The sequence below is a fragment of the Dermacentor albipictus genome, chromosome 6, assembly GCF_038994185.2.
Source record: "Dermacentor albipictus isolate Rhodes 1998 colony chromosome 6, USDA_Dalb.pri_finalv2, whole genome shotgun sequence".
NCBI lineage: Eukaryota > Metazoa > Arthropoda > Arachnida > Ixodida > Ixodidae > Dermacentor > Dermacentor albipictus.
The window spans coordinates 44,565,964-44,593,932 of NC_091826.1; the positions used below are offsets into that span (position 1 = coordinate 44,565,964).

At 44.9% G+C, this 27,969-nt stretch overlaps 1 protein-coding gene across 2 annotated transcripts; it reads left to right on the forward strand.

The window, feature by feature from the left end:
• The first annotated feature begins 372 nt into the window (after nucleotides 1-372).
• On the forward strand, nucleotides 373-22,958 carry LOC135921993 (poly(A) RNA polymerase GLD2-like). Of its 2 annotated transcripts, XR_010570687.1 has the most exons (6): nucleotides 373-1,637; nucleotides 2,825-2,913; nucleotides 3,119-3,182; nucleotides 9,195-9,470; nucleotides 15,417-15,636; nucleotides 22,222-22,958. XR_010570687.1 is itself a non-coding variant. In XM_065456399.1 (5 exons), the coding sequence occupies exons 1-4, from the start codon at nucleotides 2,779-2,781 to the stop codon at nucleotides 15,443-15,445; spliced, it is 504 nt and encodes a 167-aa protein (XP_065312471.1). In that variant the 5' UTR covers nucleotides 373-2,778; the 3' UTR covers nucleotides 15,446-15,636; nucleotides 22,222-22,958. The 2 variants fall into 2 exon arrangements, 1 of the variants encoding a protein (XP_065312471.1); XM_065456399.1 differs by having other exon boundaries at nucleotides 373-2,913.
• The last annotated feature ends 5,011 nt before the right edge of the window (nucleotides 22,959-27,969 follow it).

The window sequence follows — 27,969 nt, forward strand, 5'->3', positions numbered from 1 at the left end:
ATTGAGCCCCCAATCCTGACAATAGCCAAAGGAAAATTCGTCCTCCTCCCGAGGTCGAAATCGTGACCAAAGCTTTGTTAGGGCAAATACTGTAAATCGGTTCTATCCACCCTCCGGGTTTCCGTTGAACAGATCTGCCACATTCTGTGTTCAGAGTTCTCGATTAATCGGCCGCGTCCTGGCAATCTGCTAGGTTCCTAGTATTCCGCGCACACAACGCCAAATGCGCATGCGCGCGCTTCTCTGAAGTTTACTTGCCGCCAAGTTAAGGTTCTAGCAGAGCCATTGTTTGGGCTATTTGGTGCATTATAGAGCACGTAACAGGGCAGTGCGAAAGAAAAATAATTCCGCCGAAGAAAGGCTTACGTACGCTGGACGGGCGCAAGGCTTCCAACTATATATTTCAGAAGAAACGATAGTTCGCGGGAGATATTCGAACAAGCCGAGAAGGACCTGGGCGATGTTTATCTACCTCGTCGCATCGCCTTTTTTGTGCAAGCAGTGACGCACAACCCATATACAGAGCGTATTCGGCGACTGAACCTTTCTGTGCCCAAATTATGGGCTTGAAGCGGTAAAAAGTGTACAATTCCGGCGCGGGAAATGGTGTTTTTTTTTTTTCAAGGTCGCGTTTGTTAGCATGCACGAGCTATGCGAAGCGCGGTTACGCTTTTGTTTTTCTGTTCGCGGTGGACAACATGAAATGCCGTCTATTGCTGATATCTGAAGGCGATGCGCATTAATATTCGAGCTGTAAAATTCCAAATGACACCTTGCGTGCAAGCATTGCAATACCATATACCGCGGTGTGCGTTGAAATTTCATAAAGGCGTCTGCTAGTCCAAAGGAACATGTATTTTGTCTTAATGTCACAGACGCTACGCGGTACTTTCAGGTGGAGAGCGGTCCGACTGGTCGTTTCCGAGCGCTGTGATATCTGAGTGAAAAAAATTAACACAGCTGTTACATTTTGATTTTGTTAGGATTTGCTTGTCCCGATAAAGATTGTAGATTTGTTAAAGCGGTCGTAAACGGAAGCTTTAGCTCGGGGCTAGCTACGATTTAGATTTTCAGATACTATGTGTAAAATCAAGAAATGCTTTTAGCTCATCCACGCCGAACCCCAGACCACAACGCTCTGTCATCTCGGATTTCTCTGTTCAACGTTATGGCAGATCACTGCTTCGCGAAACTGTTTGCGCAAACTTAATTTCTCGAAAAACTTATTTACGATACTCCATCGTGCGAATCTTGAGCGCACTGTTTAGGGTTTTTTGGATTCGTGATTTAATGCGGCGGCGCCGAGCCTCTCCTCGGGCAGCTCGTTTAGCGGCAGCGGCAGACGAAGCGTTTCCACCGGTTGCGTCGTTCATTGTCGAGCTCCGCGTGACGTCATGGTGGCGAACAACCGGCGTCTGTACTCCAACTGCACGACGCGACCGGCGCGGCGCGTCTTGACGCCGTCGGGCGCGTTGCAGCGTTGCTGGCGCGTTTTTCGCCCTCCGCGCCGCGGCGCTAATGGCCACGTATCCCAGCATTCCTCGCGCGGCGCGGAGAGTTCGTTCAAAACGCGCAGTGCGTGACTGTTGCCCCCAGCTCTGTTGTGGAGCAGCTGCTCGAAGGCAACGCAGCCATCCGTGAGTATGCGACACCAAGAGAATGGACTGCCGAGACCGCTTCCCTGGAGGCACGGCTGCTCCATGGTTCTCGCTTACTAATGGTGTGCCTAGTGCATGCGTGATGGCAAATGGTGGCACATGTTACGTCGAAGCCACTTACCTGATTGAAGTTGTGGCCTAGTACGTGCACTAACACGCTGCATTTTAGGTACTACATTAGGTGTTCATATGTGGCGTTCAGAAGATTGCCTTATTGACGCACATGTGCTTCCCATTGCGGCTCGTTGTGTCGTACAACAAGTCTAGCCCCGTTTGTATAACTTCATGTATTGCCAAATGTGCAGCTGGCTGTGCCAGAGACAGTGCCAGAGCAATCGGCAGGCGAACATTTTTGATCGATTCCTTTCAGAATGGGGTAGTTTGTGGCTCTTAAAGAATATCTTCTTTTTCCTGGCCTCATTAATGCATATTTAGTGTGTACGCGTCACTTTGATGAGCTGGGTTTTCACAGTTTTTTGATGTCACATGACCGTAATGAAGTGGCTGCCGCCCGAAATTTTTTATCGAAAACGAATGGCTATGCACAAAGGGTAAGATGTGTAAAATGTTTTCGTTTGATTCGGCCCATTACCGCATAATCAGTGTGTACACGTCATATCGGGTCATGACGTCATGGGGCAGACAGGAAACGTGGGCGGGCAACAGTCTCGCATGCTTTGAGGCAGAAATGGCCAAGAAGCAGATTGCGAAACCTTTACGTCAAATCACCTCTCATGTTACTCTGCCATTCTGCAGCACAATGAGACTGCGTGAATACAGATATTCTGAGGTGTGTCTAAATATTTTTATCAATCAATCAACCAATATTTATTTTTGACAAAATAACATACAAGATGGGTATAAGCACACATTCGGAGGTCCCGAAGTAACAGCTGTCGGGGGGACCTCCTAACAAGACATGAAAAGGGTATAGTAGGATCGTGGCAAACAGTGAGTCATGTCATATCTTATACAATTTCTACATCGGAAATAAACGGTAAGAGAGAAAGAGCATTATAACCATCACAACATCTGCTGGGTGGTGTGATGCGTGGAAAACTGGCGCATTATGTACTGGTCTGCCAGTTAATGATTTGATGACAAGGGAAGTGCTGTTTCAATGTTTATTTTCTTAATTCTTAACGAGGAACTTTTCAAAGTTGCAGACATCGTGCCAACACCTTATGGCAGCACTGTAAATGGCCTTGGCGACAAGAATGCAGACCTGCTGGACATCACTCTGCTATTTGAAAAGGTAAGTTAACCTCATAGCACTTTTGGAAATGCTGTTACAAAGGCCTCCAGTCTTTTTGTGGTTCACAATTACTAGTAGTGAATTGTGATTCGTAATTTGTTTGGACAAGGTATTTCGCGTTGTCTGGATCTTCGCTCTAGACAGTACATGTTCCTTGTGAAAAAAAAAAATACCGGGATACTAAACATGCTTGTGCTCTTTGCAGGCGAAAGTTAAAGTTGATTCAGGCGAGTTCCTCGCCAAAGTAGCAGACATGCTGAAAAATTCTGGTAAGCTTCTTTGTTCTATTAAACAATATGCAGTGCTGTCTGTACCACTAGCTAGTGTCCGTTAGAATTTGAAATGCAAAGTCTGAGAGCAGTTATTCTGGAAGCGATCTCCAGCCAGCTCATCCTTTTGTGATTCTAACGCACTCGATTGTTATCGCGCGACGAAATAATGCAGTTTAATGTGATTTACATCAGCTTTGAACACTTCATCTTGGAACTTTAGTAGGAGATGGGAATGACTGGGATTTCTGCCAAGAAATTCACTTGAAAAATTAGTCTAGAATGTGCACGACCCATGGCAATATTTCTCTATTCGTGGCGAAATTCACCATTGTCTACCAAAATTTGCTCTGTGCTCTGTGCCTAGGTACTCTGTGCCTAGGTCTGAGATGGGACAGCTATATCGCCATCCATACGTGGTTATGAGATCTGTGTCAAATCTGTTGCTCACTAGGCGTGTGCGTCGGCAGAACAGGTGCTAATTAGGGGTTTGATAACATTGTGTGAATACGAGGAAAGTGGAGTTTAATTGCCGTTTGTATTTAAGAGAGAACCACACTGAAAGAATGGGTCCTTGAAAACTGTGTTTCTGCTTGTTAATATTGTGCATGCTTACATAGCCCACATCTAGAAGAGAAAGTATTCAGGAAGAGTGGCTGCTCTAAAATGCAGCAAAATATGCATATATTTGTAACGCAATAACAGCAGTATAACAAGCAACAAGTCCTATGTTCTTACACTTGCTTGTAGTGTTATTATTGGCCAACAACAACAGGCCTGTTGAAAGTAGGTTTATGATTCACCATTAAACAGCAGAATATCATAGGGTATTCAAGATATTGTGCTGTTTTGTTATGAATGATTGTCAATATACACTGCCAGCATAAACATGTCCTCCTGTGTTTAATACGATTAACCAATAACTGTTAAACTTTCTGCACATTCTCTTTGTTTTAAACTTTGAATAACATCATAAAGTATAAAACCAGTAACATTGAAGCTGCAGCAAAGAGAATCTATTCATTGTTTACAAAAGGCCCCCAAATTATATTGAAAGTACTTGTGAAAAAAGAGCCATCTACAATTTTAGCAGGAGGAGATGACAAAAGGAAGTACTTGGTATTACTATGTGTCTGAAAAAGTGGTAGATTTTTCAGATTGGTAGATTATTACTGGTTCATTACAATATAATAAATAATATTATACACTATTGTATGCTTATACAGCAGGAAATTAGGATGCAGTGGTACTTTGCTACCAGGGCCTGCTACAGGCTGCTACAAAGCGCCAGTGGAAGCTGGCCCTGTCAACCTTTAATTGCCGAACTCTGTCGAGTGAGGCTAGCTTAGTAGGACTCTTTGAGGAACTATCAGACGTTTGGGATATTATCGGCATTATTGAGATTAGAAGAACTGGTGAGCCTTATACATTGCCAAATAACGGCCGTGTCCTCTGCTATAGAGGTCTCCCTGATAAGAAGCAATACGGAGCAGGATTCTTAATCCATAAGGACATAGCAGGCAACATTGACTAATTCTACAACATTAATGAAAGCGTAGCAGTAGTCGTAATCAAACTTAATAATATGTGTAGATTAAAGACAGTACAAGCCTACGCTCCAAGATCCAGTAACGACGATGAGGAAGCAGATTAGTTTGATGAAGATGTTGAATTAGCGATGAGAAAAGTGCAAACTCGGTATATAGTAGTAATGAGTGACTTCAATGCAAGAGTGGGGAAAAAGCAGGCTTGTGAACAAGCAGTTGGCAACTACAGAGTAAATTCTATCAATGCTAGAGGAGAGATGTTGGTAGGATTTTCAGAATGGAATAAGCTTCAAATAATGAACACTTTTTTCAGAAAGCCTAGTAGCAGAAAGTGGACCTGGAAAAGCCCTAATGGTGAAACAAGAAATGAAATTGAGTTCACACTTTCTGCTGATCCCAGCATAGTGCAGGATGTCAAAGTGATAGGTAGGGTAAAGTGCAGGGATCATAGGTTAGTGAGGGCTGGGAATCACTTCAGTTTGAAAAGAGAAACAGCAAAGTTGGTAAAGAAGAAACAGGTCAGGTTAGATGCAGTAAGGGTAAAAGGTAGGCTGGTACTTGCAAACAAATATGCAGCCTTAGAACAGAGAAATGATGATGGCAACATAGAGGTAATGAATGATACAGTAACAAGACTGGCTTCAGAGGCAGCAATTGAAGTGGGAGGCAAGGCACCAGGGCAACCGGTAGGTAAGCTCCCCCAAGTAACAAACCACCTAAGAAATAAACGACAAAGAATGAAAGTGTCTAACTCAAGAGATAAGGTAGAATTCGTGGAACTGTCCAAACGTATCAACAATGCGAAAATAAATGATATTCTAAATTATGATGTGAGGAAGACTGAAGAAGCCGTAAAAAATGGATACAGCCTGAAATTAGTGAGAAGAAAACTTGGCCTAGAACAAACCAGGATGTATGGACTGAAAGGTAAGCAGGGTAATATCATCAGCAATCTCGAAGGTATCATAAAAGCAGCGGTAGAATTCTATGCTGACCTGTACAGTACCCAGAGGACGCAATACAATAAGCCTCTCTATATGGCTGTCATAGATTACGAAAAAGCATTTGATTCAGTAGAGATACCAGCAGTCATAGAGGCATAGCATAATCAAAGAATACAGGCCGCTTACACAAATGCCTTGGAAAATATCTACAGAGATTCCACAGCCACCTTAATTCTACACAAGGAAACTAGGAAAATACCTATAAAGAAAGCAGTCAGACAAGGAGACAGTCTCTCCAATGCTATTCACTGCATTCTTGGAAGAAATATTCAAGCTATTAAACTAGGAAGGTTTAGGAGTAAGGATTCACGGTGAATTCCTCAGCAACCTTCGGTTTGCCGGTGGCATTGTTCTATTTAGCAACACTGCAGACGAGTTGCGACAAATAACTAAGGACCTTAACAGAGAGAGTGTAAGAGTGGGGCTAAAGATTAATGTACAGAAGACAAAGATAATGCTGAATAACCGGGCAAGGGAACAAGAGTTCAGGATCACCATTCAGCCTCCAGAGTCTGTGAAGGAGTACGTTTACCTCGGTCAACTAATCACAGGGAACCCTGACCATGAGAAGGAAATTTACAGAAAAATAAAAATAGGTCGGATAGCATACAGCAGACATCGTGAGCTCCTGACTGGAAGCTTACCATTATCACTGAAATGGAAGGTGTACAATCGGTGCACTTTGCCAGTGCTGACATATGGGGCAGAGACTTTGAGACTGACAAAGAAGCGAGAGAACAAGTTAAGGACTGTGCAAAGAGCAATGGAACGAAAAATGCTAGGCATAACTTTAAGATATAGAAAGACAGTGGTTTGGATCAGAGAGCAAACGGGTACAGAGGATATTCTAATTGACATTAAGAGAAAAAAAATGGCACTGGGTAGGTAATGTAATGCGCACATTAGATAACCGTTGGACTATTATGGTAACAGAATGGGTACCAAGAGAAGGGAAGTGCAGTAGAGGACGGCAGAAGACTAGGGGGTGTGACGAAATTAGGAAATTTGCGGGTGCTAGTTGGAATCTGTTGGCACAGGGGAGGGGCGATTGGAGATCGTAGGCAGAGGCCTTTGTGCTGGCAGTGGACATAAAATAGGCTGATGATGATGATGATTATGAAATATAAGTACAAATTATGCGTAAGGTTAGTTTAGGAGAGATGAAGTATACCTCTCTATATATTGCTGATCGAAGTTCAAGTTTGCACCTGTTTGTTCTCTTTTTGGCATTTTCTATCGTGTGCAGAATTTCCCTGCCTGTGCCTACCCGCCTGTGCGAAATGATTCGGTGATTCAAGGCATCGGCTTATATTTTTATACACATATTGATCATTCACTCTCCTGCCCCAGTTTTCTCCACGTAATTTTATACGGAGAATACTTTTCCTTTGAAGGTGCTGCTTCTTTTCACTACAGAGAAGCAATGTTGCAACATACGTTCAAAAATATGTTGCGTTACACAACTATATATGTGCCAAGCAAGCGGTTTAGCTCAGATTTACATTCAAAGTACTGAGCTCTTAGGTATGTATGCAATGGGGCTTAACATCTGACCAAGATTTATAAAGTGTGGCAGAAACTCATACAGGGCTACTAATTGCTCTGGCACTTGGGCAGACTAATTGTTAAGAATCTCTTTGCTACACAATTTGTGTAACTGGTCATCCGTTATGCAGGTAGATGATGTGCTCTCTTTATTACAATGTCAAATCACAGTTTGTTTATATTGTTGAAGAACAAGCTAGTTCAACTTTTTGTACTCTAAAGCTGTCACTTATACACCTGCACATGGCCTAACAAAGGGTAGGCAGGTACCAGAAAGAGAAATGTGCGGCAAAATACCACACAGCAATTCTTCTGGAGCCGCCTGTTGCACCAAATATGTCATTCAAAACTGAAAGTATTACATGAAGGAATCAAAAGAGGATATTGCCCGCTCTTCTGGCAAATATTGCTTCCTGGTGTTAACAGCGCGAAACATAGATGGGACACGAGATGAGAAGACGATACCGCGTTGTTAACACCATGATGAAAAACCAACAAGCCCAAGCTGCTATTCTAGCGAAATTATTACTTGTTGCTTGTGCCAGAAATTACAAAGTCGTTTATAGAGGTCCGAGACCCATAACTGCATGTGCGGCGCCATGTAAATCTGATCATCTCTCAGAAGTTTCAGAAGAATCAGAAGTTTTTACGCACAAAACACTGTTCTCAAATATTCGTCCATGCTGCACATATTCAGACGGAGAGGCGCACCTAGGAAAAAGTAGAATATGGCATCCTAAGCAGAGGGCCTAGGCAAATCATTAGCTTTGGTTTTATAATGCCTTTAGTTGATATTATTGAAATAGGAGACAAAAATGGCACCAAAAAATATGGGCACTGGGTGGCACCTAGTAAATTTCAGGAAAAATTTTGCCATGTCTCCGTTCTTGTTGACCAGCATATCAAGCTAAAGACACACAATCAGGGTACGCTTCTAAAATGTAAATGAAAGGAATCTCGCATTACCTACACTGCCGTTAGCGAAGAAAAAGGCCAATCCACAACTTATCGACAGGCCTTGCCTCTGTGTGGCGTTTCGTGTGAACGTGACCAACATTTTGAAGAATTTAATGGAATAGCTCGCTTTAATTCCCAAAAGAATGCTGTACGACAACTAAGCCTCATCATGATGTCTATATCGAAAGCCAGTGCACCCTTTCCAGGGGTATCGAGCAATGTGGTTAATTTTTTGTTGTGTTCGTGCTAATCACACCCGTACCTGCAATTTTATTTTGTTTATTTCTTGTCTCATTGAGACATACATTTTCATAGCTCTTGCGACTCGCTACAGCGCTCTAGAGACACAAATGGGTGGTTCAATGTTTGGAATAGGTTACGAGAAGGTCAGATCCCAAACGTGTCAAACCTATGTGAAATCAGCTAAGGATACCATGTCTTTATAATATGTGGCATAAATAATTTGTGCCATTTTTTATATGATCAGTTCTTCAAAGTTAAACATTGCCTTCAGTGATTCCGTACTATATTTTGAAATTGAAGTAGCCCCAGAAAGCAGCCAAATATAGCACAATGATAGTGCAGTGAAAGATCTTACAGCTTAAGGACTTAAACTGCTTCATTGAAGAAGCTGCGCTCTACCAACAAACCGGAAATGTTGCGCCAATGAGCTAGCTAAGAAAAACTTCACCCGCTTCCCAAATGTACAATGCATGCTGGATCGCTGTCTCATGGTTCCATCTTCCACGAAGGCCTCACTCTGAAATCTTCTTAGTCGGTGCAAAGTGTATTCCCCCTTCATATTTTTAACAGAGGTGTCTTGAGGACTCTATTTTGGTGCCGATTGTGTTGGAACATTTTCTTGTAGACTTCAGCGTGTGCAGTTGATGTGCCACATGCATCTTTACACACGGCACAGCACTGACCGTTCTGAATTCAACATTCCTCTCTCTGCCCAGGTTTTTGCACCGCTTCAAGTGTCAACATCGTACGAGCGCGAGTGCCTCTCCTAGAGCTGACGCACACCAGTGGGATCCCAGTCGACGTGACAGTCAACAGCGCCTCAGCAGTTGACAGCTCACATTATTTGAAATACTACAGCAACCTTGATGAAAGAGTTGCTCCCCTGGTGCTGTTCATTAAACGTTGGGCTCACAAATGCGGTATAAGAGGAGCCAGAGAAGGAGGCGTGTCGTCTGTCACACTGTGCGTCATGGCGATAGCTCACCTGCAGGGTAAGAGACCTTTTAAACAAGGTCATTTGAAATGCATGCCCTGCTTGCTATAGTTACGCCCTGAAATACTTTTTCTGAAGTCTATTTGTGTTGCGGCATCTACTTGCCTTTAATAGCGTTTCAGATTAGTTTGCATGGAATAGGTGTGATGTGTTTCCTTTCCCGTCACCGGAATAGACGCATTCTTTGTCTGGTCGCCGACTCGAGCAGCCCGGATCTTACTTTTGCGGCGCTTCGTGCCAGGCCGTCAGGCCTCACTCCATAGGTCCCGCGTCCGGCCGCCCCGTCGAAGCTACTACAAACTGGCGACAAGGGTGGGACATACGGCGTGAGGCCTGATGGCCTGGCGCGAAGCGACGCAACAGAAGAGCCGGACTCCTCGAGTCGGGGCCGGACAAAGAATGCGTTAATTCAGGCGAGAGGAAAGGAAATACATCATACCTACAGTGTTAGGCACGGAGTAGCGCCAGCGGTCATAACCATTCGAAACAGAAACCAAAACGAGATATTGCAAGGTTCACACTGATCATTCACTACTACAATTATCTCCCTGTATAACAAGAGCCGTATCACTGGCCTACGGGCTTTATTGGATGGGTGGATTGCGGTAGAGCTTCGGCCACTGAACTTGCACGATTTGTGACCTCAGCCGTGCTTATCTGAATATGAGTCAAGGGGCCTTGCCCTCCAGTTTACAGGAGAAGCAGTAGCGTATGAAGCAGAAAAGTGTAGTAGACTGTGAGATGTCGGTATAGTATGTAAATATGGTATCCATTGTGCAGGAAGGCTTCCTAATTGTACCTGTAAATATGAAAGAATGGGGAAAATTCGGCTGTGCTATGCGCGGTGGTAGTATATAAGCACACATCACGAGGGGTAGAACGCTGTCTTAACTATACTGGTCAGATGTGACCAGTATAGTTGTCAAGAGTGAGGTTAACGTGTACACACATTTGTGATAGCGTGCGGATGATATGCAATAGCAGTTCCGTAGCTCACATGGCATGCCTTTAGGAGGGCTTCTGTGATATTGAAGAGAAGGTCATAGCCTGGCACTAAGCACTTCTCTTAGGACTGCATGACGAAGTGCCCATTTGTTCATCTTTTTATTAGTACCTCATAGGCCATGGTGGGGGGTATTACCTGAGAAATATGGCAGCATTGAAATTATGTGGATTGGACTGGTACCTGGCATCTGCAGAAATGTCATAGTGGTCCTGGGCAGTCTTGAAAAAGAAAAGACAAGGAATGAGATCCACAATATTTCAAGCATGTGGAGGGTACACGTATTTTTCATGACTTGTATGGCAGAGACGGGGCACTGGATCGTATGGCTGAAGTACTAGGAAAAGAATGATAAAATTTGAGATAAAGACTCGGTCTTCAAACTTGATGCCCTGTATCCAAATGAGAAATTCCAGCTTTTAATTTTGGTGGAAAGCACTTGCGTAGTATACCTAATCGGAATAAATAAAACGAGCTGCACAATTTTGCATTGCTTCTTGTGCATTAGAAAGGGCAGTTTGGCGTGGGTCCCAAAAAGAGCCTGCGTTCTCCAGCTTAGGTATGAAAAAGTTAGATAAGTTAGCAATATTAAGCATGGGGGAGCAATGTGCAAGTTGTGGTGGAAGTAATCAAGCATGCCACTGGCTTCATTGGTAATCTTCATACATTGAGAAGACCAAGAACGGTTATTTGAAAGCGTAACGCTAAGGTACTTGCATGATTCCAGAGATGATATTTCCGAGTTGCAGAGATCATACTTGCATGCTGATGCTTTCCTCTAAGAAATGGTACTATTAAAATATTTGTAGTATTCAGTGACATTGGCTATAAGTTACACCAAGTGGTAACATTGTCAAGATCATCTTGCAATGTACGGTTATCAGTACTAGCAACGGCTGGGCGAAATACGACACAATTGTCCGCGATGCGATGAATGTTAGGAGGGAGTTCAGCGGGTAAATCATTCATATATATAAGAGAAGGCGCCCCATGACTGTGCCTTGGGCCACTATGGAGAGAACAGGGCTTCTTGATGAGGAGTGGTTGTTAGAGTAAAGTACAGTGTGTGTGTGTGTGTGTGTGTGTGCGTGCGTGTGCGCGTGCGTGCGCGCGCGTCACTCATTGGCGCATCGCGCTGATGTACTGGGGTAACAGGATTTGAAAGCAACCATTCGACCAACCTAAGTAACTGAGTATGTGACACTGTTTACATACGGTGCCGCTCGACAGCAAACATCTTTGACGCCATATGGATCAATATAGATGCGGGATTCGGTACTTACTTCAGTTCGAAGAAACTCTTTGATGCCAACTTGCAGTACTGGGTATATGTGCCATTCGGTCTGGGCTTTACTCTAACGAACCCCTTTCATACCAACTTGTGCTATTGGGTATGTATGTGCCAATAGGTGTTTGGCGCTCTTCAATGAACGTCTTTGAAGCCAACTTGGGTAACTATAGGTATGGCACACCGGTTATGCACTGTGTACTATGATGAAGAATGTCCTTTGAACTTCTCCAATGCTCAGCAGAATCGAACCCACCTCATAGGGATCCTTATGGACAATATCCTGAAACATAACTTCCCACTGTGCAGAGCACAACTCAAGAGTTTGGTCATGGGATGCACGATTCTCCAAACAGGACTTCGAAAGCGAAATAGCAACCACTGACCAGGCCTGGTGAGGCGCAATAGAAAGTGGTGCCCTGGAAGAGGGGCTCCAGCAGCAGTAATTAAGCACAGTCTTTACTTCAGTCGAGTTGTTTTCGCTTTTCCGGCGCAATGGCAAGCTGAGGAACAAATGCGGTGCGTATGTGCTGCTTTTTCAATGAGCGGCTTTCACGCCATGCAATAGCAAGCTGCACCATGAAGTCACTAAGCATTCGCTGCTCTTCAATGGTCCTCTTGCCAACTAGGCTTACTGAGTATGTGCAACTGAGTCTGTGGCAATCCATAGAATAATTCTCCACTAACGTGCCAACTTGTTTCTGGTTGGTACATGGCTGAAGGAATCGAGTAACAGTGCTGGACGACAGGATTCGCTTCGTCTGTCTCAGTCATGTCCCGTTACTCGTTACTCTGTTTCGGAGGCCATGCACAGGCTTCACGGTGGCGGCGCTAGATGGCAGTGGGTGTTCATATGAAAACTGCAAACGAGAGAGGAACCCCGCAGTAGTATGGCATCACACATGCCCCATTTCGACAGTGGCAATACATTGTGGTAATGTAGCAATGCGGTGTTTACACATTACTGTCGGCATTGTGAGGTGAGTTTGGCCGCACAATGTCTTTGAGCCTAAAAGTGATATTCCGAAAGAAAAAGAAATATCAAAAGCCCATAGTTTTCAGCAATCAGTTGCGTTCAGCAGCATCGCGATGCCGCTTTTTCTTCTTATTAGGAAACTCTCACGCGATATCTATGAGGTTTTTCTAAATTATTCATGTGCACAAGTCTTTTTGAAGTAGCTTTCTAGGAATACCTGCGGATTTCCTTTGCAACTTCGTGCTACAGTCTAGGTGTAACTTTTTTGTATCTAGGTGTAACTAGGTGCTACAGTCTAGGTGTAAGTTTTTGAAAAAAAAAGAAACCTTCATAGGAGACCATACGCATTTGCTTTGCAACTTTGTACTACACTATTCTGTTCTTATATTCTAAACCCCGAGTGTGGACAAATTTTTCTACTCTTTCTTTCTGTGGGGACCTCCTTGGTCCCTCTTCTATGGTTCCTGCGTGACTTGGGCCATTCGCCCGCACGATCGCTGGGGACACGCAGTTCCAGCCTTATTTTGGATAGCGTACATTCCCCACTGGCGCGATGCGCAGCTAGCTGCTTGAGCGCGCGGCTCACGGTGTGCCGCGCGTAGGAACAGTGGCCGAGTACCCCCTTGCCCTCTCTTCGGCTTCTCTCTCTCCTTCAGCATCCGAGGTGCGCAGGCGCCTTCGCCCGGACAGATTCACTTTCAGTGCTCTTGGATGTCGGATGTGCGGACCAACTTGCTCTTGCGCCCCTCTGAGCAAGGTAGGCTTCTTTGGTTGCGGCGAACCTAGCTCTCGGAAGAGCCTGCGTGGCGGAGCAGACTTCCCAGAAGCTTTCACCCGCAGTCTGCAACTGCCACCCTAGTGTCCTAACTCCTGTATTGTACGTGCATTTTGCACATAAGAGGGAATAAACCCCCGTTCTTTGCTACCACGGTGGGAGCCGTCTCTGCGCCTTGCCGTGGCGAGTCAGCGAACCCACCGTGGCGCCCCTTTGCGTGCACTGCACCGTGGGGACGAGCTACATGTCTCCTTAGACGTTAGCTAACCAGTTCCAAGCGCGTTAACTGGACCGCCCCCCCCCCCCTCCCACCCATGTGAGAAATGGGTATAGATTGCCTCTGCAACTTCTTGCTACAGCCTAAATGGGTGCTAATATACTTTTTCCCCCTTCTTATAAACCCATAAGTCACGCTCGCGTTTCCCGATTAATACAAGTGCCATTTACCACATACTCTGTTTGCCATACAAAAATGCGAGTGAGCTGAAGTACTGCGGTGACAATTACAACATGGTCTGTTTTGCTGTGAAGGAACGAACCCCAGAGTGCTCCCAAGGTTAAGCCCAGTAAGTGACCACTATCGTCTTAACTGTCTTATAAAATGCAGATACCTTAGTAACCTGTTCTTCTTAATGAATTTGTAATAAGTGGGTTGCCGCTTACTATCTCTCAAAGTAAAAATAATCTGCCTAGCGTAGGCTGTTGCGCCACCAGTGAGTTACCAAATTATTTATCTTCCCCGGTGAGCTAAAAGGAAGTTCAGCAACAATACCAAGCAAAGCGGGCTTTTTAACCACCGTAGTGACTGCAACGTCGTCGTAAATCTTCTTTGGGCGATGATTATGCGGCCGTGCTGATGCAAGCTGGCATCCTGCAATGAACTGCGATGGCCTAGACTAAAGCTTGGCGGGAATTCGAATGGCTGGCAAGCATTAAATTATGATGGCGCCCGTTACCTAGTCGAACCAGTGCATACAAGCTCTCGAGATTATGTGCAAACTGAGGTGCTAAAGTAATTCAAGAAAGGCAAAAAAAAAACATTTCTGAAGAGAAAAGACGTTCATCCTAAGCGTCTTTCCATGTCATCTGCACTTCTTTCTCGCCATGCCATTTTAGCATTCCCCTTTGCACATAATGTCACACCAGCCAGCTCAGCTATCCATGATTCTAGAGCTATGGGGGAGGGGAGAGGAGTGCATCTGAAGCTACAGCGCCTGCACAGAATGTTATCTTTTGGACAAGCATGCGTGCCTCCGCTGTCGGTGCTTCTCGCCATGCCAGCATTGTGACGAGTGCTGGCGTCATCGTGTGAATCTTTCCCGTGTGCTCAATTCTTTGGGCATTTGACGTCGCTCGCGTTTGGTCAGTAAGCGAATGTTCTCTGCAATGTAATCTTGCACCTATAAACCACAAGCCTTACTTCATGTATAAGTGTAATATATTTTTTTCACTGCCACTGTCTGGAATCTGTGCCCGTTTTATTCTACATTGTTTAGGATGGCACCAAAATGTGATGGACACACCATCACGAACCCACTCATTATGGGTCGTACCGCCACACTGCTCTCCTAAATGCATTTGCGCCCTTCAGGCCTCAAATTGTTGCCTAATAATATTCCTCCTTTATCTTGCGTGTAATTCTTGCCTGTAACATGCCTGGCTTTCTAGTCTACCTTCCAGAACGCTGCCACACTGTTAAATGTGTGCCGTTCGTGAGTCGAAATCGCCAGGCAAATACTGTACTGCATTGCTTCTTTCTTCCATATCCCCTTGCGCTGTCCTTAAAACGCCACGACTGTAATGCGATAGCTAATTTGCTCTTCAATAACGCGTTATATTTCTCCTTTAGCTCCTCGGAGTTCAGGTGTGCTTTGATAGGCGTAATTTTTTTTTTCCATGCAGGAAATGATGAACAAGACCACAAGCCGTAAACGACTGACGTGGAAGAGCAGAAACCAGGAAGCAGTTGGAGAACTCTTCCAAGGTTTCATCAAGCACTTTGCAGCGTACGACTTTAGACGCAGCATTGTGTCTATAACACCGACACAGCCCAGAGATCGGGCAAAGATTCAGGCAGATGCATCCAAGTTGACCACGCCCGAGTACTACGTGGTGGTTCTTGGTAAGCTTCAGGCATGGCCAGCGCATATATTGCCTACATTAACTCGTTTCACTTCAGTTAGGTGGCAAGATTGAATATATTTTACGTAATACCCTTTAGTTCGGATATAATAGGTGAGTTGCATTCAAACACGCCGCTTCGTTTAACAAAGTTACTTAGGTATAAACAGAGAAAGAATAAAGCTTCACTGGAGTAAGTATGCATAAGCATACTCCTCCAATTTCAGTTGGCTCACCCCTAAATTTAAATTGGCCTACGTCCGAATATCAAGTTGTTTATCCCCCTAATTTCATTTGGCTCACCTCCAAATTTATGTTGGTCCTTCCCCAAATGTAAGTTGGCCGGACCCCAAATTTAGGTTGGTCCACCCCCACATTTAAATCAGCCTATTCCCTAATTTTGCATTGGCCCGCCCCCAAATGAAGGTTCGCCCATAGCCAAATATTAAATTGCCCCGCCCCCAAATTTTAGTTCGCAGAACCCCAAATTAATTAGCCCAACCAGCTTCAGTTGGCCTAGCCCTACTACAGGCTTCCCTTTGCATTTTTGTGGAGCCTTATGTATCCCTATAGGAATCCTCTCTTTTAATTGGTTTCTGTTGTTCCATATTGCATATAAAGCTTCCAATCATATACATTTACAATATTACAACGATTAAATGTGTTAACTTCGCAAATTACATATTTTGTGCAGATACAAGGCATTACACTTTTCCCTTGATGGACTAAGGTACTCGCCAAAAAATGCTTACGCATTTATACATAAGTATAGTTTTCTGCTGTTTAGTGCAATACGTACCTCGAAGACAATCAACACAAGATGAGCATTTTTTTGTGTGTGTTTGTCCACTGTGTCTAAGCTCTCTGCCCTAAACACTACAAAAAAATTCGTTTAAACAATGCCCAAAACTCAACACTGGTAGTTGATGTGCTTCCACCACAACAGAAAAGTTGAGATGGTCAAAAAAGAGAATTCGGTAGGTTACAGTGCCGTAGCAAGAAATTTATCTCTGGGTGGGGGAGGGGGGGGCTGTTTTTCCTAATAACTACCACTGCCCCCCTCCTTCTATATATACATATATATATGTGTATGACATTTCCTCTGAGACAGAATGCTGACAGGCCTCTAGAAAAAGTATGGGATAATTGAATGTTTAATTCTACGAGGCGTGTCATGAGTGGTAGTAATCCTTCGTCAGCACGTTGACATTCTGCGATTTGAGTTGGTTCAACAATGCCTAGGTATTGAAAGTCGTCTTCCTCTGATAGTGCTGCGTCTACTGGTGCGCACAACAAGCAGTTGGCGTCAGTGTGCTTTTTTTGCAGACCTGTAAACCACCGTAATGTCATAGTCTTGCAATCCGAGGCTCCATCTTGCTAGTCTTTCAGATGGGTCCTTGAAGTTCGGCAGCCAGAAAAGTGAATGGTTATTGTTGACTGCTTTATATAGTCGGCCACATAACCATGGACGAAATTTACTTACGGCCCAAATCACTCACTCTTTGCACACGCGGCCAGATTACCTCTAAAGCAGGGTGCGCGCCACGGCCGGGACGCGTGCCAGAAATCGAGACTTACCCCGCCCCACCGCCCCCCACGCGCATGCGCTTGATCGCTTTACCGCGAGCTAGTCGCGCCCTTCCCTCGCCCTTTGCTCGTGCGGCCGGAAGGCGTCACTCGTGAAGCCATCATCTTTCTCGTCTCCTTCTCGCACGCTTTCAGTCGCGCCTAAAGCTGTGTGCACAGTATGCGGGGCATGATAGGATCTTATCGCGCTTGGACTTTATACGGACAGAACATGATGCGGCTCCACTCCAGCGGTTGCTCTTGTCGCGCGGCGCGTGATTTGAGAGGTGCGTTTGCAAGGAGCCGCTTGTAATTAAATCGTTTGACTATCGGCGCTGGCAGTAATTTCCATTTGTTTGTCTCGGTATTCTTTTGCGGCACAGTTAAATTTAGCTATAATCAAATCGCATACGCACTTCGTTATATTGAGGTTCTAAATGCCTGAAGTTGTAGGGACAAGAGGTTATGGAAACTCAAATACTTCGTTATATAGAGGAGTTCGTTATATTGAAGTTTGTTATATCGAAGTTTAACTGTATCATAATCTGCTTTTGAAAACGTCACAAAAGGTACAATCTCAGAAAAAGTATCGCAGACACTTTAATCATTCACTACATGTGTTTTGAAGGTTTGGTTCCAGGACTTTTCAAGAGATCATTGAGAATCGGCTTAGCAGTTCCGGTAGTTGAGCTCTCGATTGTTTTCACTTTAATATGCACATGCAGTGGAAGTTACTCGCTTCCAACAAGTAGACCCACTAACAAAACAGTGATACAGAAATTATATTAACAGACAGACGCTCTTGCAGCATCAGTGAGTGCGATAAAGAAACATTACACAATACAATCTATAAAGCAAAACCTTGCCTGTGAATCATTTCGGCTACATTTACATATAAATCTGTGACCGGCAGATGCACCCTTAACAGGAAAATAATGAAGCATAACATTAAAGTACATGGCATATGCCTGATATGTTGCCATACAAAAGGTGATGATGATGATTATTGAAATTTATTGGCGCAAGGGCATCTAAGGCCAAAGAGCGCCAGGACATGTGTTGCCATATAAAAGAGAACTTAATTGTTCCGCTGTGTGGCTTTGCTTGCCACTGGGTGCACCACTCACTTTTACTGCCCCCTTGTGGTAATGAGTGTACCGGATTAATGGGGCTACCATTGCTTTCTTGAGGTATGGCGCTGTGGCTCCTTTAGCGTATCTTGACTGCTGGCATGGTAGAGAAGATGGAATGGGGCGAAAGAACCAAAGCATAAATAAAGTAGCACAACCGACTGTTCGCCATGATGGGCCTTGTGTGTGACCGGTTTCTTTGCTGTTGACTTGCTCGACTGGCTCTTGCGGGCGCTCCTGTTTGGAATGAAGTGCTTCCGCGAAAGCGGCGGCTGTACATTGGAAGACGATATTACTGAGGACGTGTGAAGAAGGTGCACATACACTCTTAGTGTGCAATTCTGGCTAAAAAATACGCGAACGCGAGCTTTCCTAGCGAAGAAAAATTCATGAAACCTGTTTCATAGCATTCGAGCTCAGAGGTGGTTGTTCACTGCGGCTATCGTTCACCACGCTCTAAGATAAAGAAACAGCTGTTGAGGTCACTCCATAAATACTCCTTCGGCAAAACGTAGTATATGAGCAGCATTTGTTTTTTTTTTCATATATGGCCACATATGGCTAGAAAGAAATCGAAATGCGCAACCCTATGAAGAAACTGACTCCCCGACACTTGTATACTTCGCTCTAATATACAGATATCTCCCGTATATCTCTTAACGCCTAAATAACCAGTCAGTTAAGCACAAGGTCACAGCGCAATGCAAAATTCTCTACTGGTATACTCATGTCCTAGCTTGGACCACGTCAAGCCTTGCTGGCTTTTTGTCCACGGTCCTCAGCATCAGTTGTATGTTGAAATAAACTTGATTTGAACCTGATTTGATCATTAAGAATACTACCTTGAATTGGGCGCATGCTGTCAATTTAAAAAGTTGTCGAAATTATTCCGGGGCCCCACACAAATACAGCCCTTACAGCACGTTATTTTGTTTCATTTATTTACCTTAAAGACCCCACCAGGATGTATTACATGAAGGGTGGGTGTGCATAAAGAAGAAATAAAACACTCAAATTTGGGACAACAGGTACTCAGTCACATTGGTAGAAAAAGATGGTAGGTAAGTCAAAGCGACAATATTACGAGGAAAGCTTTTCCAGTCTTTGGCTGTACAAGGTGAAAAAGATTCTGAAAAATTAAGTTCTCACACGTGTACGGGAGACGAAGTTGATGACCAGTGCGAGGAGATATGTATGCTGGTGCGGTGATGTAAGGATCACTATTAAGTGATGAATAGTAAAGCTTATGGAATGGACAAAGTGTTACTATGTGTCGGTGGAGGGATAAAGTTTGCAGCCCAGATTCCGCTTTGAGCGTGATAACGCTGACTTCATGAGCGGCACGATTTGGTACCGCTTCAAGGTCATCTACGAGTTATACTTGTTGCGGGGACAACATGGCTGGCGCATACTCTAGTTTCGAACGGATAAGTGACTTATAGGCAAACAACCGGTAGTTCTATTTGCTGATGATATGACGTTTGTACACTCTAAGAAAAAAAGGACTAAAAGGGGTAGGGAGGTTAGTCCTTTTGGGGACTAACTGATTTGCCACAACCATTAGTCCTTTAGGGGACGAACTGACATGGGATGAACTGTTACTCCCCATGCACTTACTCCTTCGGGGACTAACAGTTGCCCCTGCCCGATGGTCCTCAAGGGAGTAACGGTAATTCGTTCCGATGCTCCGCAAAGGTGGAATTAATTAAATTAGGCATTTATACCATAATAAAAAAATTAATGAGCTGAAAAAAAAACAGGCCCGAGAACAGGAGTTGAACTCACGTCCTCTCCCTCACTAGTCAGGTACTCTAACCACTTCACCACGCCGCTTGGTTGACAAGACGGAATATTTAGACAAGGTTAAGCATGGGAACACAAGTGCGGCAATATAAAAGTGACTCCGTATTTTGTGCGAGCTATGCAGTGAGAGTCTAACGTTGAGTGTACTTGCAACCATAAGCGACTCCGAAAAGAAATCAGCCCGAGTATTATTAGGGTGATCTAAACTGAGGCACTACGCCATGTATACGTGTAGCGAGCTCAAACGGGACACCGAAGACGACAGAGAAGGACAATTTCTCTGTCACTTAGCGTGTGCCGTTTGAGCTACACATCGCTTCAGTCGGCAACCTCCTTGGAACGGAAGGAACTTAGGTACTATTGACCAAGAAAATCTAGCCGTCTATCAATGACTTGCGCGTTTAATGTGTACACTCACTTATGGGGTGCGCACGAAGGGCATGCCTCTTCACATTCCAGTTTTAAGTTTCACGTAATTTTCGAAGAGGCAAGGTGCTGCTTTGCATATGTAGTTCAATAGACAATGCACTAACTTCGAACCATTCATGATTTATAGACAATACCGTATTCGCCGCATCGCTCCATGACACGGACCAAAACAGCGAAGTGCCTGGGGAGTAACTGTTGCCGTTCGTCCTCCCATTGCTCTCTTTCCGAGCAGGGACTAAACACTTACTCTCCGAGATTTGCACACGGCACGCACATTCATGCCGTTAGTCCTTTGAGGGACGAAAGCGCCCTTTTTAGGACTAACGGCGCAGTTACTCCCGTTTTCCCCGGGATTTTTCTTAGAGTGTAGCATGCACATGCCATGACAGATCATTGCACAAAATAACGCCTAAGTATTTGAAGGATGTTACTGGTTGTATAGGTTCGTTAGCAATTGTGTACAGCTGTGTAGCGGGGCGCTTTTGGCGGGTAATGGAAAGAAGTTTACATTTAGTCGTTCTTAAGGGTCGTTAGCCACCGGTCGTGCTATTCCTGGGCACGGTCTAGATCATACTGAAGCTTTACTGCGTCGCAATGGTTACAAACTGATCGATAAATTACACAGTCATCAGGAAACGCTCGGATTTGGTAAGGCAAGTGTTGAGCTAAGGTCGTTGATATATAGTAGAAATAAGGGAGGACTGAGTACAGAACCTTGGGATACACGAGATGTTGCAGGAACGGGGTCAGAGGTGTGGTTATTAACAAGAACGTGTTGAGATCAGTTAAACTTTCATTCTCAAGTAGGCATGCATTATTTTTAACCATGCGTAAGTTGGCTTGCTGCTTGCTGTGTTTTCCATCCCACTGTTGTCAGTTCGGCTCGTCATAATGAATCGCTCTTTCTCTACAAAGTAAATGCATGGGGCTGAAGAACGCGTTTCAAAATTGGCAAATCATATCTTGTGACAGTGCCCAAGCTGTTGCTCCTAAATATGTGAAACGTGTAATGCCGTTTTTCCACGATGAGGTGACACTACTTTAATGACAAGAAAGTCATCAAAATATGAGGCCTGTGGTCTTGAAAGAAATCACCCAGCTCCTAGCTTTTTAGATGGTGTGTGCCCGAGCGTTGCATGTCCTTGCGCACATTGTGCTGAATCTACTGGCTTTGCTTGCATCCAGCGTGACCGTTGAAATGTATTCTGAACGCTTGGTCCCATAAATCCTACAGAGGATCATCAACTGACTCCGGCATATAACTTTGTATGAAATTTAGGCCACTGTTATAGTGAAAGTTGACTGTACTTAGGTAAGCATTCTTGCACTTATACTGACTGCATTTTTTCTGTAATTACAGTTTCTTGTGGGTGTGAGGGGGGGGGGGATAAACGGAAGTGAAAGTTGCGTAACGGCAAAAGAGCGCAAAAATTCAAATTTCATAGTGCTGGAGAAAAAGCTCTGATTAAATACTATTCTCACGAAAGATATTGCGAAAGAAACTCCGAAGAACTCTCTTTAATTTGGCCCCGAGATGACTTCAAAAGTACAAATCTTAATAGCTTTAAATAAAGCTACGTTTAAGCAACCATTTGTAAAAAAAATGCAAGCCTGACACGTTATCTTCAATTCTGCTTCATTTCTACTTGTGTTTGCAGATGCAGTCACTGGATGTAATTTGGCGACTGCCGTGGGATCGCGGGAGAACTTCAGGAGGCTCACGCGGGCATTCCGGCATGGGAGCCATAACTTGAGCGAGTGAGGCGGCAACTCGCCTGACGTTCGGATGAAGACGAGTGTGTGACCTCAACAGAGCTGTGTGTGACCTGTGTGTGACCTCAACCTGTGTGTGACCTCAACCTGTGTGTGACCTCAACCTGTGTGTGACCTGTGACCTCAAAAGCACTGCACGGAGAAGGGGTATGGGGAGAAAAAGATGGAGATAGTGACCGGAAGTAAAAAGCGAGTCGCGGCGTGCATCCGTGTCCACGCGCGAGAACAGAGCGCGCGGCGCCGGCGACTTTCCTTGATTGCTTGCAGATGTGGGAGACGGCCGCATTGAAGTTGACGCGGCAGTCGATCTGCAGGCCGAGGTAACGGACGCTCTTGCGCCACGGGAGAGGGCAACGGCGCAGAGTCAGCGGTGGCGCTTCGGAACGTGCTCGCGTTCCTCGCGGGTGTACCAGTAGTGCCTCTGTTTTGGTCACCCAGCTGGAGACCGATGCTCCCCATGTACTGGTCCACCGCGTCAACTGCAGTCTGGACAAATGCCAGTCGCAAAGAGGGTGATGTCGTCAGCGTAGATTGCCACCCGTACTTCGTGCGACATCGCTTTTGGGATGTAGTTCGGAAGTCGCGCGAGGGCAAGATTAAACAAAAAGGGGCTCAAAACACTGCCCTGCGGAACACCAGAAGACACACTGCGCGCGGGGCGGCCGAGCGCACCTCCAACCCGCACCCGAAGTGTGCGATCAGACAAGAAGGCTCGCACGTAGTCGAGTAGCCGGTCGGTGATGGCGAGCTCGTGCAGCCCACTGACGATCGTAGAATGCGGCAACACATCGAAGGCGCCCTGTACATCAAGCAGGACGAGGTAGCCGCCTCGCGACGGCCCGCCGCCTGCCCTTAAACTTCGTAAAGTAGTGCCACGCTTTGAAGAGTGCCGTCGCCGCCGCCTCGCGCTCTGGCCGAGGCCGCCGCCGCGCCGCTATTGGCGTAATAGCATCACGTGGGCCCTCCGGCCTTCCTTCAGCGCCATTTTTGCTCGAGAAGCGTCTACGAAGTGGCGATGAGCGCATGTTGGCGCCGTTGCTACGCTCGAGTAGTGTAGGTGGCGCCACGGTCGAGGAGGGGGCGTGAAAAAGAGAAACGAGCAGAGGTGAAGGGGGAGGAGGAGAGTGTCGCTATTTTACGGGGATTAAGGGGCTTTATTCTTACTGGCGTCAGGCAGGGAGATACGATCTCTCCAATGCTATTCACAGCGTGTTTACAGGAGGTATTCAGAGACCTGGATTGGGAAGAATTGGGGTTAAGAGTTAACGGAGAATACCTTAGTAACTTGAGATTCGCTGATGATATCGCCTTGCTTAGTAACTCAGGGGACCAATTCCAAGTATGCTCACTGACCTGGAGAGGCAAAGCAGCAGGGTGGGTCTGAAAATTAATCTGCAGGAAACTAAAGTTTAACAGTCTCTGAAGAGAACAGCAGTTTACGATAGGTAGCGAGGCACTGGAAGTGGTAAGGGAATACACCTACTTAGGGCAGGTAGTGACCGCGGATCCGGATCATGAGACTGAAATAATCTGAAGAATAAGAATGGGCTGGGGTGCGTTTGGCAGGCATTCTCGGATCATGAGCAGCAGGTTGCCCTTATCCCTCAAGAGAACAGTGTATAACAGCTGTGTCTTAGCAGTACTCACGTACGGGGCAGAAACCTGCAGGCTTACGAAAAGGGTTCTACTTAAATTGAGGACGACGCAACGAGCTATAGAAAGAAGAATGATGGGTGTAACGTTAAGGGATAAGAAAAGAGCAGATTAGGTGAAGGAACAAATGCGAGATAATGACATCTTAGTTGAAACCAAGAAAAAGAAATGGGCATGGGCAGGACATGTAATGAGGAGGGAAGATAACCGATGGTCATTAAGGGTTACTGACTGGATTCCAAGGGAAGGGAACTGCAGCAGGGGCGGCAGAAAGTTAGGTGGGCGGATGAGATTAAGAAGTTTGCAGGGACGACATGGCCATAATTTGTACATGACCGGTGTAGTTGGAGAAGTATGGGAGCGGCATTTGCCCTGCAGTGGGCTCAACCAGGCTAATGATGGTGTTGATGATGATCCTTACTGGACGCTGCGCCATCTGGTGGCCCTGCTGAGAAGCGCGCGCGTCCTCCGAGACCAGAAGCATGGCTCACAGGTGCGTGCGGTTCCATAGCTTGCCGCACACTGAGTGGCATATACCTCAGTGACCCAACTTGGCAATAGGTTCACTCATAGAGTTTCTCACTACATTACCTAGAGGGAAATCTGGCGCTGCTGCGCTGTGGTATGCATGGGAATGCCGGTATGTTGTGACTTCGGATTGGCATCGTTCTCGGAGAGACAGGACACCTTGAAGACGCGCTTGGCTAGCACCGTTCCGTCTGTCACAATGATTCATTTTCTACTAAAACAACACGTAAAAAGCTGTTTTGGTTTTATTATTACTCAAAAACATGTTTTGTTTAACTATGAGAACTTGTTATTGCGTGTACGGTTATATGGTACGTAAAAAGTATCAGCGGGCCGTTAAAGTTGGAAGACAGACGACAAGGTTCGCGCTCGCTTTGAAACAGTTTGTCGTCTGTTCCTGCTGTTCTTCGCTTGGTCATGCAGTGTGGGTGAGTAAAGATGTAATATGCGTGAATAGAAACATTTTATGAAGATTTTACTTTGAAAACGCGTTAATTGTGTAGCCAAATCCACGTTTTAGACGAAGCCTCTTACAACACCAGCCAACACGAGCTTCGCAGACACATATCCCGTCATTCCCATGACGGCACGGCGCCCTCTTAAGAAACTCCCATATACGGTGGCGCCAGATTACCCTCTAGGTGTTATAGTGAGAAACTCTATGGGTTCACTGAAGAGCGGTACACACCCAGTGTATTCATGGCGCAGATCTCTAAAGCGTTAGTGTGAAAATCGTTCGTCGAAAAGCGGCACACAGCCAGCGTACTTGTGACGCAGCCTCCACGTGCGTCGCGTTGTTGTCCTTGAGTAATCGCCGAGAGCTGGACTCGATTTCGCTCAAGATCGGATAAGTTTACGCAAACTTTTTCGTCATTGTAGGCCGGCATATTGTCAGTGGCGCATGTAAATTTACCCAAGTTGGCGCCGATAACGTTCTTTGAAAGGCGGCGTGCACCTGCTGGCACATACCGAGCCACCCAAGTTGGCGTCAAAGAGGCTCTTTGGACACCAGCACAGAGTGGCCATGTCCAGTGCTACAAGTCGGCGTCGAAGAGTTTCTGCGAACAGAAGTGCCTACTAAGTCCCGCGTGGACGCATGTCGGCGTGCAAGAGGTTCGTTGAGGAGCGTCACGTCTGTACACCTTACCACATACTCGGTGACCCAAGCTAGTACGACGGTTGCTTTCGAACCATCTTACCTCTGCACAGAAGCCAGATGCGCACCTTGTTCGACTACAATATACCTAGTGATCCATGTAGGCAGGGAAACGTTAGATAGATAGATAGATAGATAGATAGATAGATAGATAGATAGATAGATAGATAGATAGATAGATAGATAGATAGATAGATAGATAGATAGATAGATAGATAGATAGATAGATAGATAGATAGATAGATAGATAGATAGATCTTGCGGGCGACTTTAACCTAGCTGACATAGACTGGTCCACAATGCATCATACGTCAGAAGCCTCTGAAGTGCTAATAGACTTAATGCTAAATTTTAACCTACATCAACTTGTCACTCGTCCTACCCGCGTTCAAGGCTCAACGAAAAATATCCTCGACCTCATATTTTTTAGCAACCATTTTACTACAAGTCAACCACAAATAGACATTATTGAAGGAATATCTGATCATAGTATACCTATGTGTACATTCCAGCTTGATCATTGTATTACTACCCAGTCAACAGTAAAAAGCTTTTTTAACTTTCATAAAGCAGATGACGCAAGCATACTAACCTATCTGTCGCATGAATTCGATTCCTTTTCGGAAAAAGCATCTCAGGAATCTACTGATGTAGATGCATTGTGGCTACATTTTAAAACCATCGTCCTGCACTGTATAACTAATTATATTCCAATGCAAAAGAAAAAACAGCACCTTAAAAATCCATGGATCACGCGCGAAATAATCCATGCTAAACGGCGCGCAAATCGGCTTCGTAAGGCTAACAAGAATAACCCAAAACCATCTACAACCTTGAAGTTAAAATCTGCAGTTATGCATTTCAAGCAGAAACTAAAAGATTCGAAACAATATTACTACAGTGTCACTCTTGCTAACTTCCTAAAAGATAACCCACAAAGATTCTGGAAACATCTGCGCAGTACCGAGCAGACAACAGCCAAACTAACTGAAGAAGAAAAAAGTGCAACGGCAAACAAATATAACAATTTCTTCAAATCAGTCTTCACGGAAGACAATGGCACACTCCCCCCTCTTCCACCATCCTGTACGTCAGTGCTTGATCGGTTAATAATAACGGATGCCGGCATCCACAATCTTCTCCTCAACATTGACCCCAAGAAATCAACCGGGCCTGACGAAATTCCAAACGAATTCCTAAAAAAATATGCTGAGTGGTGCAGTAGATATCTGGGACACATTTTTCGTAAATCACTAGCAACTTCTAATCTACCACATGACTGGAAAAAGGCTAAAATAATACCGATCCACAAGAAAGGAGACAAAAATAATGTTGCCAATTTCAGACCCATATCTCTCACCAGCACTTCATGCAAAATACTAGAACACATCATTCTAAAACACATGACAGTATTTCTAGAACGTGAAAACATCCTATCGCCTCACCAGCATGGTTTTCGATCTGGCTTATCAACCATCACTCAACTAACAGAGGTAGTTCATGACCTCGCTCTTAGTATTAATAATCGTTCTCAAATTGACATGATTTTACTTGACTTATCTAAAGCTTTTGATTGCGTGAGTCACACTAAACTAATTGCAAAAGTGGAGCATGCCATCGGGAAAGGAGAAGTTTCTGCTTGGATAACAGCTTTTCTAACACACCGCTCACAATTTGTTATGTTTGACCACATGCCATCTGATGTCGTTCCTGTCACATCTGGAGTACCACAAGGCTCGGTACTCGGGCCGCTATTATTTCTAATCTTTATTAACGATATAACCGATAATATAGGGTGCAAAATCAAACTCTTCGCGGATGACTGCGTGATATATAAGGAAATTAACAGCCATAACGACCATCTCGATCTTTCTGATTCCCTTAACACGCTAGCCGAGTGGTGTTCCCAGTGGCAAATGTCTATTAACGTCAATAAATCAGTGGCAATGACAATAACAAGAAAAAAGCAACCCTCTCATTTCACCTATGTCGTTAATGGCACACCTCTTTCCATGGTTGAGCAACAGAAATATTTAGGAATAACGCTGACATCAAACCTCAATTGGGAAACACACATAACTAATGTTACAACTACTGCACTACGAAAGCTATTTTATCTAAAAAGACGCCTAAAGATCGCTCCAACGAACATTAAGCTTCTGGCCTACAAAACATTTGTGAGACCTATTTTAGAATACGCTAACACAGTTTGGTTTCCTTACACAGCAACTAACATAGCTAAACTTGAAGCTGTACAAAGAAAAGCCGCAAGGTTCATTCATAGTAAATATCGTTC

Bases quoted from the DNA above. Each gene is read 5' to 3' on its own strand.
- LOC135921993 (XM_065456399.1), top strand. From the start codon at position 2,779: ATGTTTATTTTCTTAATTCTTAACGAGGAACTTTTCAAAGTTGCAGAC. The intron at 2,914-3,118 runs GTAAGTTAACCT...TGCTCTTTGCAG, and splicing joins TCACTCTGCTATTTGAAAAG to GCGAAAGTTAAAGTTGATTC. The intron at 3,183-9,194 runs GTAAGCTTCTTT...CTCTCTGCCCAG, and splicing joins AGACATGCTGAAAAATTCTG to GTTTTTGCACCGCTTCAAGT.